We start from the raw sequence: 12954 nt of genomic DNA on the forward strand, positions 1-12954 counted from the left end.
CACAAGATGTGGCAAGCAAAATGCTATTCTGGGATATTTGATCAAATCTTTAATCCTGCAGAGTAAGCTTGTTAGTATTCCTCCCATCCAGGTGCTGTTTATGAAGAGGTCAGATTGAGGGGGAGGAAGAGCATATCAGTTAGGGAAAGAGCTCATCGTCCCAAGTATCTGCACGTAAACTGGCGTTTGAACATCTCCCTATTGCAGTACTCGAGTGAGACAGAAGCTAGACTCTAGCCTCTGCAGGGCATGCATTTTTATGGCTAATATCCAAGTAATGCCTCGAGAGCTCTGCCTCACACACAGACCTTCCTAGCTAATGTTGTACAAACAGAAAACAAGAAGGTCCCTGCCCTACAGTAAGTTCTGTACCTCACCTGCAGACCAACAGGCTGCTATCATGAAGAAAGGCAAGCTTGATGAGATACTTAATAGGAGAGGCTGTCAGAGGCAGAGTTACTGCCTGAGAAACCAGGCTGTGTCTTAAGAGACTCTAGGTTTGAATCCCTTCCCCGTCTTCTAAAAATAAGAATGGAATCACTTCTAATCTGGTAACTCTGAAAACTCCAAGAATTTTCTGTATACCTAAACTATGTTTTGTTGCTGTCTGTAGCACAGCCTTGCATGATTTCTTCTCATGCCAGGGATCAGACCTGCTAGGGATAGCGAAGAGACGTATTGGATCTCTGTCAGTGCTACAGGTTGGAAAATAAATGAAAACATAAATTGCTTCAGCATCCCACACAACACAACCCAGATCCTCAGCCTGTCTAACCCATTTTTTGCTATCCTCACCATAAGGCTGATGTTAAGAAGAATTACATGATATCTAGCAGTACTTGAAGGCCTAGCTTTAGAAACCATGTGGTTATGCAAAAAGGACAGCTGATTTTTGTTTTTCAGAGTTGGGGCAGAAAAGCTTCAAAAAGTGAAAGCAAAAGGCACAAGCTCACAATGCTCACTGTAAAAGTCTGGCGTTCATTCTTCTCACTTGTTTACTTTAAGTCTCAGGATTTGGGAATTCAGTTTCAGCACAACTAATGCAGCAGATAACTGCTGTCAAGGCCCTGAGTGCATCTGCCCTCCTGGGGGGGGGGGGCGGCTGCTGGCACTCAGGGCCAAACTAGAGATGAGCAGCTGAAAGCTACCTCCTTCCCTCCGGCAACCATGGGGAGAAGCTGTCAGACAGCGCAGCAGGAGGGCCACAGAGAGGGTCAAACCACCTGCCCATGGGAGCTGCTTTTAAGCTGACGCTCTAGCACTGGGCCCGGTGTGAGCTACAGCTCCAGCTGCATCACAGCCATACCTGAGCCTGGCCCCAGCCTCTGTATGAGCAAGGGCAGAGCAGTCCCTTATCACAGATGATGACAGCCAGGAAAGAGCCCAACAGAAGAGAAGTGGCCTCCCCTCTTTTGCTCAACCAAAATAACTAACGCGTGCACTGGAGTATGAGAGTCAAGGGCATCTAATTGCTGCTCTGTTGCTAGTTCCAAATCCCACAAATAAAAAATAACCTTTCTGAAACAAGCGCCAGACTCTCCTCCTGGGAGAAATTGGCTTTGTTTGTATCAATGTCACTAGATTTGTGCTGAGCCAAGGAGGGGAGCTGGCCATAGGTATGTTAATTAAAATAACACTTTTCCTCATATATAATATCAAGGTGAAAATCCTCCTCTGGTAGCAAGAGTAAGCTGAAGCTACTTGGAATGGATCTGAACTACAGATTCAGTATTAACCAAAAAAAAAAAAAAAAAAAATCCAACTTAAAACCTCCCCAGAGGATATTTCGCAGGATATTTTCTGTTGCCTTTCATGCCTGTGAATTAGTGGGCTAGCAAGGCAAAAGAAGAAGTTCTCCATCCTCAGCATACTGAGCCCAGAGAGGGAGTGGGAAGCCCAGCTAAGGTAGAAGAATGTAGTTTCCCCACAGGAGCTACAAAAATGAAACATTCAATACCATGGGTTTCTCGTGTATGCATTTAAGGTCATATGGCAAAAGAAAACGTTCTATCTTTTATCTGTGGACCCAGCACCATCCAAAATCTAAAACTTGGGGTGGCTCCCTGACTGTTTTTCTATTATCAGCAAAGCCAGAAATACTCTCCTCCTCTGCCCCAAAATGGACAGAAGCTGTGCTACAGATATTACACAGCAGTCTATTTCAGCTCCTTGTAAGAGGCCAAAGCTATTCCTTGCCCCTTTAATAAGCCTAAGAAACCAGGCTTGGCAGAGGAAGCAAAGGGAGGAGAAGCAATCCTAATTTCTCAAGCCGTATTTGGGCCTCAGTAGGTTTTCCCACTCTTTCTTCCTCCCATTCTGCAGCAATGGCTGGTTCGTTTTCCCCAGGGATCCTTCTCCTCTAAATAACGATGAGAAACAAGGCAGAAGCAGCTTTTCCTACACAGAGCTGGGGACCAGCCTTGTTGCGCCATGATGGAGACGCTTTCTCCATCCTCTGATCCAGCATCTAAATTCTTTAAGGGCCTTGCCTGACTGGGAGGATAAGGGCACACATCCCCTCCAGGGACACAGCAATATTACTGATAGTGCAAGGAAGGCAAGGCATGTCCCTTGCATCACCCAGAAGATAGCTGTCTGCACAGGCACCTTCAGTCTCTGTTTGTCAAGCCAAGGAACCACAAGCCTTTGGAAATAGCTTCCAAACAACGCACTATGCTTAAAAGATGACTAAGCTGAAACAGTTTCAGTGCTTTCTGTTTTCCAGCAGCATAACAGAGATGACACCACTGAAGTCAGGCTGACGGCTGTTCTCCAGACACAGCAAGATGGCGTATGCCTTTGCCTCATCTTTCCCAACCATTCCTAGCATCTAGAAATAGACAGTGCAGTGTCCACAGCCTTTTAATAAGGGTTTCGAGAGAGAGAATGTCTCCAATTGTGCAGCAGTTCCTCAGGGTAAAGGGAAGAGAGGTAACCAAACAAATCCTCAGCGTTCTCTGGGTCAGTGTCCTTAAAAGGCTGCCATATGGGCAAAGCAGGAAAAGGCTCAGAAGGGAAGAGGGGTTGGAAGCTGACACTGCTGTCATTTCCATGGGGTCTCTGTCCAGCCTTTTGGCCAACACAAGCACAAACTGAAAGGCAAGGAGCTCAGGCTCAAGATCCACTTTGTACAGTAGTAGAAATGGGGCCTAACACATTCAGATTCCTCTTATGTTGATATATTCAAGTTTTTGTGTCAGTGAAGACACATCTGTGTGTAGGCACGAGCTAGCTTTGCCCACGCTCCAAGCTGACCACTTAGCAGAGTGATAAGCGTTTCTTCATGCTCCCTGCTCAGGGCTTACTTGCCTGGGCTTGGCACACACTAACCACTCACACAGCTTTTGGATCAGAGTTGGCCTTATGCCGCCAGCTAGAAGCGTGTTTGCAGTCTGCATATTTCTGCCTGCAATACATCACCCGGATATGTTCCGAGGAGGAAGGTTAGACAGGATTTCTCACCCCAGCACCTAGTAAAATTTCCCTCAGCTCATCCACTCAGCTTCTCTCTCCTGCCTACATTTAACTTTTCTTCAAGATCTACCACTTCTGTTATGCCTTTGAGTCATATGATACATAAATCGCACAGATTTGTTGCCCTGACCTCTGATGGTCTGTCTGCACTTGAACCCCGCATTCCTCAGAAAGAAACAGTTCCTAGGAGCAAGCCCAAGCCCTAGCTAGTAACCCACCATGAAAACAAGAGACACTTCAGTAACAATCTGTATCCCCAGAGGATTACCCAATGCTCAGCTGTGGATTTCTGCATCGGAGCTGAAAGAGTAAGAGCAGGAGGCTGAAGAAGTTAAATGCTCCCTCAAGGCTGCACCCACAGTCTTTCCTGCGAGCCTGCTGTTGCAGATAAGGGACCAGCACCAGGGCCAACAGCACAGTAATCTTTTCTTCTCTAAACTGGTACAAATTATAGGATCTCACAGAAGATTCCGTTCATTAGAAAAAATTTAGATGACCCATTTTTTTCTTCCATTGGCATAGGCACTGGTGTTACTTTAACAGCTATGAGAAACCCCTCAGAGATTTTATCCTAACTAGGTGTTAGTCAGGAAACAACTTCTGACATATTTAAGGCACTTAAAGTGCAAGCAAAGGCAACTATTTCTGTCAAAGTAAATGACCATACACATTAACTGATACAGGTTTTTGTTTGTTTTTTTTTTTTTTAATGACTTCACAAATGAAACCCAGCAGAGGGTCACTGGAGCTTCTGTAACTGCCTATCAGAGTGTACTCCTGAGGATATTGGTTTAAGTCCTTAAACATCTGGACATGATGGCTTTATTCAGAGGGAGCATCATTAGATTAGCATTTTGAGAGGGAATATATGATCTATTATATCCCTTTGGCTACATTTACAGCAAGCAGCGGTGAGAATAAACTCCCACGGTAGATGGGAAATGAAAGAGATGGTACTGAAAAATGGGGAAACAACGACATCCAGATTGAATGTGCCACATCCCTACCAGGTTGATGCAAGCTCTCTTGTGCACAGAAACCCCAGAAACTGCCCACAATGACAAGCAGGTCTGTGGTTCAGCTTTCCATTGTATCTTCTAAACTCCAAAGCTTTGGGGTTTTCTTTCCTCATGCCAGCCAAAATGAGAGGCAGTTCAGTTGATAATCAGTGATTTTGCATGCTGATTCTCTTCACACAACAGCCTGCATCTTGCAAGTATCAAAAAGGATGTTCCAGTTCTATTTAACATTAATAATGGTCCCTTAAGAGCAATCCAATAGACTGGCAAATTATTAGTTGTATTTCACATTTATACTACAATAAGCCCAGAGACAGTAACTAGATCAAACGCTGTTGTACCAAGTGCTATTCAAATGTAACAAGTAACTGCTCATGGCATGAAGGTGAGTGAAAACGCTGTAGTCATTGGTTCCCAAACTTTGGCCTGCAAGATCATGGTAAGGAATTTGCGGATGATCCACTGAAAACGTTAGCGAGCATCCTGTGGCTACGAGGAAGGTCTCTGTACTTTCCATGAAAACATGTGAGACCTGACAGAGCCTAGCAGTCCAAAAGTTTGGGGACTGTTGTTCAATGAAACTGTTCCTAAGGAAGTAGAAAGCCCTTTGAGACGGTGTTTGTGTCTTCCTATATGCACAACACCTAGGAAGGTGCTCTCTAAACAGCACTGTAATGCAAACAATAATTTAATAACATGAACAACGTAATTATCGGAAGTTTCCGAAGACTACAGAAGCGTCCTTACTGAAGCCTGAGGGCAAGTCTAAAGCATTCCCAAAGCCAACTGTTTTCTGGTTTTGGCAGGTCGTACTCAATTCTGAATACCACGCTGTCCCCATCCCTTCAAGCCTTCACTGATGGAGCCCTGGAAAGAAGACAGCAGGAAGACCAAGGACCTGGGGACGCAGGGCCACTCACGATTATCTGCCAGAACATGCAGGTAGGGACCCCCGCACGCACATGTCACACACAGTTTTAATAGCAAGTTTCCAGTAACTGGCTTTTCCCTGACAACTATATTTGCACTAGGGTAAAGCGCAAGATGTCTAGTTCTGACTCTCGTTAGTAAATTAGATCTGAGAAACACTTGCACTTTGACAATGGTCAAATATCCTGTAATTTTTCTTCCAGCCCCTGAGAATAACCAGTCAACCAGGGCCTCAGAAACGCTGCCTTTTTGTCTGCAGACATGGGGAGAGAATGGATGTTGTTTTTGGGAAGTACTGGTTGTCACAGTGCTTTGATGCCAAAGGTGAGTCAGCTCCCATGGGTCTCAGTATCTAGGTTTAGATGAAGAAAGGATAGTGACAACTGCATCGGGTAAACTTTAGATGGAAGCTGGAGTTTCTTAACACAAAGTGTTACTCTACTACGTTTGAGCATTTATGAGCAGCAGAGCATCTCGGTGCAGAGCACTGCAGTGGCAGTGCTGCAGAAACACAAGGCTGGTTGGAGAGTTGGGGAATAAATGCTACATATGTTAATACTGGGGAAACAATTGCAAGAATAAAACCACCCCATCAAAGAAGATTTTGATTCATAAACGAAGCCATGATTTTGGTAGTCAGTGTCCGATGCAAATACCTGCGAGAACCAGGAAAAGCCTCATTTGCAGAGCTGGTTCTCGCTTCTACATGAAAATACCATGTCTACTGGTATGGTTTAGAGCGCCCTTCTGGGAGTAAATTGGAGCCTTCAACCCAGTAATGCCCTAAGCAGGCACTGAAGGCTGAATTTGGCGTAAACTCCTACATATGCTTGATAGCTTCACAGCAGTGAAGCTGCACATTATAACACTCACAGCTGGCATTCAAGCTGACTTTAAATTTCGCCTTTAGTCTTTTTTCTATTGCAAAAAAAGCCAAATTTTATTGCAACAAAAAGCATTAGAACAAGGATGATTTTTACAACTACCCTCTTTCTGAATTAAGATTTTAAGAGCACGGACATTTTGGCCTCCTGCAAAAGTGTAAAATTATTTGGGGTGTCATTTGTTGTGGGATGGAAATCATTTTCCTTTTCAAAATTAAATTTGATATAACCACAACTTTAAAAACATGTGTAACATTCCCTGCTGATTTTGAACTGATATATCTGCTTAACTTAATTTTGTCAGATTCTTGATACTTTTAACCTACATGGGAAAATTGTTTGATAGTCAGGTCTAGCCAGTGCCAGCAAGGTGTGGACACTGACGAAAGAAAGTGGAAACAGGCATGGGACTGTCTGCCTCTCTGTGATCTAATAATTCCAGCAACTGCTTCTCAACTTTCCTTCACAGGAAGGTATGTGCGTAGTAACCTGAATATGCCTCACAGCTTACCTCAAAGAAGCGGTGGTTTCAGGGATTATGAAAAAGATGCACCAATCACTGTGCTTGGCTGTACTCAAGCAAGACTTGTTGGTAAGTTGTCCTCATCAGACAACAGTTCGCCCAAAAAGCTGTGGTATCTTCCTCCCACACACCCAACAAAAGAAAAAGAAAGTGCAAGGCAGAAAAATTGAATCAGGTGCCCTGAAGTAACAGGATTGAGACATTTCAAGAATCTCTGCAAAGTCTCAACTTCACTGGCATGCACTTCTTCTAAAGAAAACCTTGTCTCATTCCGCCATCATAGCTGAAGAAAAGACAAAGCACAAAATCTAGGGCATGGTATAAAGTCACAGCCACTAGCAGTGCAATCGAAAACCATTCATTACTGCCCTGTAAATGTGCCGCACTAGAAGATGCTGTTATTAAAAATGTCACTACAAAATGCAGCAGTGGATGAGACGGTCACGTGCCAGGTAAAATATGCTCTTTCTTTGATTTTGAGAATCTTAAACTTTGATCTGCAGTTTGTAACACCAACATACTTTAATCAGCCTGTCTGGCTTTATGTTTTTGTGGCAAAACACAGTTCGGTGTCCTCCCCTCCCCCATCTTCTTCCTTGTCTTCTGAGCCTCTTGATACGTGCATAGGGAGAAAATCATTTGGTTGTCAAGAAGCAGATCTGGAGCATTGTGATTTGGGGAGCCCAGCCTCTTAAAGGTCATGAGTTGCAGAGAGCAGTACTTAGCATTTCCTCAAATTCCAGTCCTTTGGAGTACTTAGTGTCGGTCACACTCAAACTAGGGCAGCTAAAATTATACTTGCTTTTTAGACAAAAATAAATCACTGTATAACAACAGGATGACCAGACTCCAGGCCACATGGCATCAGAGTTCACAACACATGTGTAACAGAAGGGTAATCTGGGAGCAATCACAGCACACTTTGCTGATATCATTAAATAGGTTTAAGTATGCAACTGTATACGTGACCCAGGCGCCATCAGCTTGTCAGCATCATTGCAGCACGCCAGCCATCTGCAGGCAACAGCTCCGTACTGCAGCCACACAAACTTGACTTTGACGAATCCTGGAGCAATAATTTCTCAGACAACTATAGCAAATGAGCAGCTTCAATGTGGCAGAAGGCTGTTATGCTCCCAGCTCTTTCTATAGAATCCTGCTTTTCTCAGGGATATAGAGACGGGTGTGACATGGCTACAGTTATCACTAAGCATAAAAAGTAGAGGTCAACAACTCATGCTTGTTCCCGCCTTTTTGTCTTGCCTCTTCAAATACAACAAAAATAAAACTCTCTTAAAAGTCTGTACAGCGCTTAGTAGAGTCCTGTTCTGATTTGGTCCCCTTAGTAAGGGCATTGCAAGAATATTAATAATTCTAATGGTGGAATTGAGTCTTATCTCATTTTCAGTGATCTTCCACCTGTGTAATGAGAAGGTAATTTAAACTAGCTAAGACCTGAACCAATTGAATTTAGCTGTGTTTGAATTAAGTTGAGTTATTCTGATTTATGACATATAAATGAAATGAAATTCAAGCTCTGCACATTTTCTCAGCATTTTCTCAGCTGTTTGTTTTTTGGCTACACCTAAGGAGAAATAGCAAAACTGAACAGAAGGGAACACAGGGTAGATGCTTCTCTTCAGAAAGATGCTGTGCCTTCTTTGCATAAGGGTTAAGCACCTAGACGCCCAAAGAGCAACGCACACAGAAAAATATATCCCAGTCCACAGCTGTGTATGCCACACTGCCTAGCACATCACTGAAATAAAATATAATGGTACCCGCATTTCCCAACACAGTAACAGTGCAGCTGGGAAGCTTCTTCAGCTCCTTGCTAGGTAGCAAATACCCTGCATGCTCCTGTTGCTGTTAAAACACCATTTGTTGATTTTTACTGTTCAAACTTGCTTACAGGTGAAGCCTTGCTGGAAACTAACACCATTGTAGACTACATCTACAGCTCCCCATCCCTACGGTGTGTACAGACAGCACACTATATCCTGAAAGGTAAGAACCCAACAAGCAGGAAAGGCTGCGTTCTTCTCACTCTCTGGGAAAAAACACTGCCAGCCAGATAAACGGGGAGCTGGCATGGGAAAGCCAAGTAAACGGTAATTCAGGGTGAGGATTATTTCCATGGGAGCGTACTTCACATCAGAGCAACGGTGTTCGTAAGGAGCCCTTTTCTTGTTGCGTGGTACGAGACAAATGTCTGCTCAGATGGAGTGCTGGCCCTAAGGCCAGCTATTGGTTCAGAGCTGGGTTTATTGCCCCTTCTTGCAGGGGCCAGATGTGTGTTTGAAGAGGGTGGATACTTCCAGCTCAGCATGCTCTGTGTCTTTGCCCACTCCCAGTCTGTGTAGTCGGTTCATTGCTAGGCACTTCCCTGGTGCTTTCACAGCAACCATAAAACACAACTGCACAAACTTTCTGCCACCACTAAGAGTAACCTCACTGCAGAAACTGGGAAGGGAAATAGTGATAGGAGATCCCGTGGCACTGGAAACAGTCAAAAAATAGCTCCAAGATACAGTCACACCTAGGTTCACTATATGGCATGTAACTGCAGGCCAGAGATTTACATGCCTTGATATTTTTTTATATATATATAAATATAAAAAAAAATATATATATATATATATGAGTGCCTTACAAATATTTCAACTTTTTCATATCTAGTATTAATCACCTGACTACTTAGACAGAAATGAGCTGATTTATAATCAAACTTAAGTATTAAAGCTGTAAAGTCATGCCCCCCTCCTCCTCAGCCACTTTCACCAATATCTAGTCTCTTTTCTCTGCTTTTCAGGTATGCAACAAGAGAACAACCTGAAAATTCGAGTAGAGCCAGGCTTATTCGAATGGACCAAGTGGGTCTCTGGTAACACACTACCTGCCTGGATATCCCCTGTGGATTTAGCTGCAGCTGCTCTAAGCGTTGATACAACCTACAGGTAGCAGAAGGTGGTGGGGAGGAGACTGGTTTGGGGGTTGGCTTTGTTTTTAACAAGTTACACTCTGATGAATTTTTACTATAAAGGAGTGACCAGAGGAGCTGCTGGGCCTCCCAAAATAAACGCAGAGCAGGCTCAAGGCTGCTCCAATTAACGCTCCCTAAGGCTCACTATCAATCAAATTTCCCACTCCGTTTGCAAGGTCCAGTTATATTGCTGATCACAGGGATCCTCTTTCCAGTACTCCTCCCTTCATTGTGCGTTTATTAGGTGCCCAGTAAACAATTTTTTTTTTTTTTTAACTTTTCTCCTAAAATAGGGAGTTTGGGCTCAGGTTGAACTGTGCAGCCCTAGTTGATCTCAAACCTACAAGAAAGAACAGAACTACTTTGCTAACTCAGTTCACTGACCATCATCTTTATAGACTGAACTGTACCACCGGTTCAGTCATACCTGCCCTTCCCTTCCACAGAGGAAAAAGCTCGTCTGTTTTTCTGTTATGGTTAGTATGGTGGTGGATCTTAATTGTAAATTTTGCAACAACCTGGAGAACATGTTCACATCTGTCAGGAATTCAGCATCTCCTGTGTCATCAAAATGTGAAGGCTTTCTATCAAAGACCTGAATACCAAGCAAGCATTTATCACTTGTCAGTAATTACATCTGAAACATTTCTAGTGGAAAAAATTACAGATTCCAGACTCAGGTTTTCATGGTTTTCAACCCAAAAACTCTTGGTGGAAGCAAACAAAACAAATGTCTGATTAAAAGCATTTGAATGGCAAATGGATAAGCACGACTAATCCTTCCTCCCACTTCTCAGAAAAAGGAAATAGATACAAAGATGTTATTAGCGTGGCTTTCAGGGGCCTTGATAGAGCTGCTCCAAAAGCAGATTATATGAGCTGGCTTTTCAGTGCTCAGCATTTTTGCCAATCACCCTGAGGGTTGCAGAGGAGATCAGTCCTGGTGCCTGGGTTACCTTCCATATCCTGAGCCTCATGGCCCTGCTGCTAGGCTCTGCTGCTTTCCTTTTATCTAGCCACATGTCCGACCTCAGCGTTGCCAGTATCACTGTGAACAAATACCTGTTCACTGCTAAGCTGCTGGGAGCAACTTTCAGTCTGAGGCTAGAGGGAAACTCAAATTCACTCCTCCGAATCCCCTGAAGTATGTCAGCCACTCTGCCACAGTGCCCTCCAGCATATCATCCAAATGCTTTTTACTGTAAACGGCACAGAGAAAGGCTTAAAAAAAACCCAGCAGACATAGTCATGTGGTAAAGAACAGACAAGATTATTTTCTTGCTCTTAAATTTATGATTCATTTATGCAAGCCAGACTCAAAGAGCTCTCACAAAGAAGGAAACTCTAAAAAGGTCACACGGTTCCAGTCCTCCACTCTACCTCACTGGTGAAAAATCTGTATAATTATGACTTCTTGCAAAGAGTAGCCCTTTCTATTTTAGTGTGAACCTAATCACAACCTCAGATAAAAATGAAACTTTACTAATACATGCATAACACACACTGGAATTCCACCTAAGTGGGCTTGGTGACAAGTTATTTTGTGGTTGGGTTTTGTGGTTTATGATATCACAGGAAAGCCGGTGTTTCTCATTGCCCCAGCACACCCATTTTAGAACGCCCAAGTGGAATACACAGCTGAAACATTAAAAACAAGAAAGAAAAACGTAAAAAGAAACCCTGATTTCTTTCATATCTAATTATATCATACAGTCATTTGTGTTGAGCCCTTCTGGCCTGCAAGCTAGCTTTCCAAGTCTCTGGAAAGTTAGTCATTGGGCAAAGGGTATTTAAATAGAGGTGCTTACACTGTATTTATCCCTGAAAGGGTATCATGTGGCTAACACTCAGCAAAGCAGTTGGACCACAGGAGAGTCTCTAGCTCAGAAAATACGTGCCTTCTGGGAAGACCACAAAGACTATTCTCAGCATAAGAAAAGAGCCTGCTCTTGTGTGGTCTGCTGGCTAGATCGTGGACTAGGAGACAGACCTCCTGGTACACGCCTTTGTAAAAGGAATACATAAAATAAGCATGTTATATGCTGCCTCCAGTAATTGGTCCACATTAGAGGAATTTTTGCCACCATTTTTGCCAGCTAACTGAGGTATCTTATTGCAGGACTAGTAAAGATCTGAGTACTGATGTTTAAAAATTATCATTAAAATTCCACTGATAACTTGCAGAAGTGGTCCTGACACAAGAAGTGGCTCTGGAGATTTGAGTAATTAGAGAAATTAAAGAAATGCATACTTTCAGGTGCATCATAGCCAGGGCTTAAGTAACTTGTATTTAAAACTTTCTCTCAAGTTACCGTACTTGTTTTTTCACTTGCAGACCTCATATTCCTGTCAGCAAGTTAGTGGTTTCAGAATCTTATGATACGTACATAAGTAGAAGCTACCAAGTAACAAAAGAAATCATCAGTGAATGTAAAGGCAAAGGTAAGTGTTACAGAGCGCTCTGTCTCCAATCGCCATCAAAAGCAAGACAGGGGATCCCAGATGCGAAAGCTGATGTTCCCAACCAGTCTTTCCATCTTCAAGAAGATGAATCCCCATATCCGAGTCTTTCACCCTCTCTCCCATAGACATTGGAAACTCCAAGTTAAGCTCTGTATGTGTCAGAGCTATTAGTTCAGCCACACGCAGGGTAAACGAGCGGTCCGTAAACTTAAGAAGCAGAAGTATTTTAGGGATCCCGACCCAATGTAAGATAACTATGTTTCCAGGGAATATCCATGGAATAAGTAAGCCATTTTCACCCTGCTGTCTCTGTTACCAGCATCAGAAAGGGCATCTTCTGCACTGTATAATCCTAAAGGACCATAAAGCATTTCTCCAAATGCAATCTTGAAATTTAAAAAAAAAAATCTCTAACTTCTGTTTTTCATTCACAGCTTAGGGATAAGGTATTTCTAAATTCTGGTGATCTCATTAATTCCATTTCACGGATTCTTCTTCACATTCTGGATCTTTTATTTTAATAGTTTGCCCACCAAAAAACCTAGCACTGCAAGACATTTGTTGTAAAATATATTGGGAATAGAAATCTAAAGCAACTGCTGTGGAAAACCAGCAACTGAAATTAAAGTGCTTGTTTTTTCAAAATTATTTTTTGGACAGAAGAAAAGTATCTGCTTC

General features: G+C 43.0%; 1 protein-coding gene across 5 annotated transcripts in view; it reads left to right on the forward strand.

Annotated features, from left to right (window-relative positions):
• Window positions 1–12954, forward strand: part of UBASH3B (ubiquitin associated and SH3 domain containing B) — an 80943-nt gene that overhangs the window by 60985 nt on the left and 7004 nt on the right. For all 5 annotated transcript variants that reach the window (XM_068916533.1, XM_068916532.1, XM_068916534.1 and 2 more), the window contains 6 exons: window positions 5300–5435; window positions 5627–5747; window positions 6777–6899; window positions 8745–8837; window positions 9643–9787; window positions 12149–12255. In XM_068916533.1, the coding sequence (XP_068772634.1) occupies window positions 5300–5435; window positions 5627–5747; window positions 6777–6899; window positions 8745–8837; window positions 9643–9787; window positions 12149–12255 (725 nt within the window). The remainder of the gene's footprint in view (window positions 1–5299; window positions 5436–5626; window positions 5748–6776; window positions 6900–8744; window positions 8838–9642; window positions 9788–12148; window positions 12256–12954) is intronic.

Source organism: Struthio camelus, chromosome 22 (assembly GCF_040807025.1).
Source record: "Struthio camelus isolate bStrCam1 chromosome 22, bStrCam1.hap1, whole genome shotgun sequence".
NCBI lineage: Eukaryota > Metazoa > Chordata > Aves > Struthioniformes > Struthionidae > Struthio > Struthio camelus.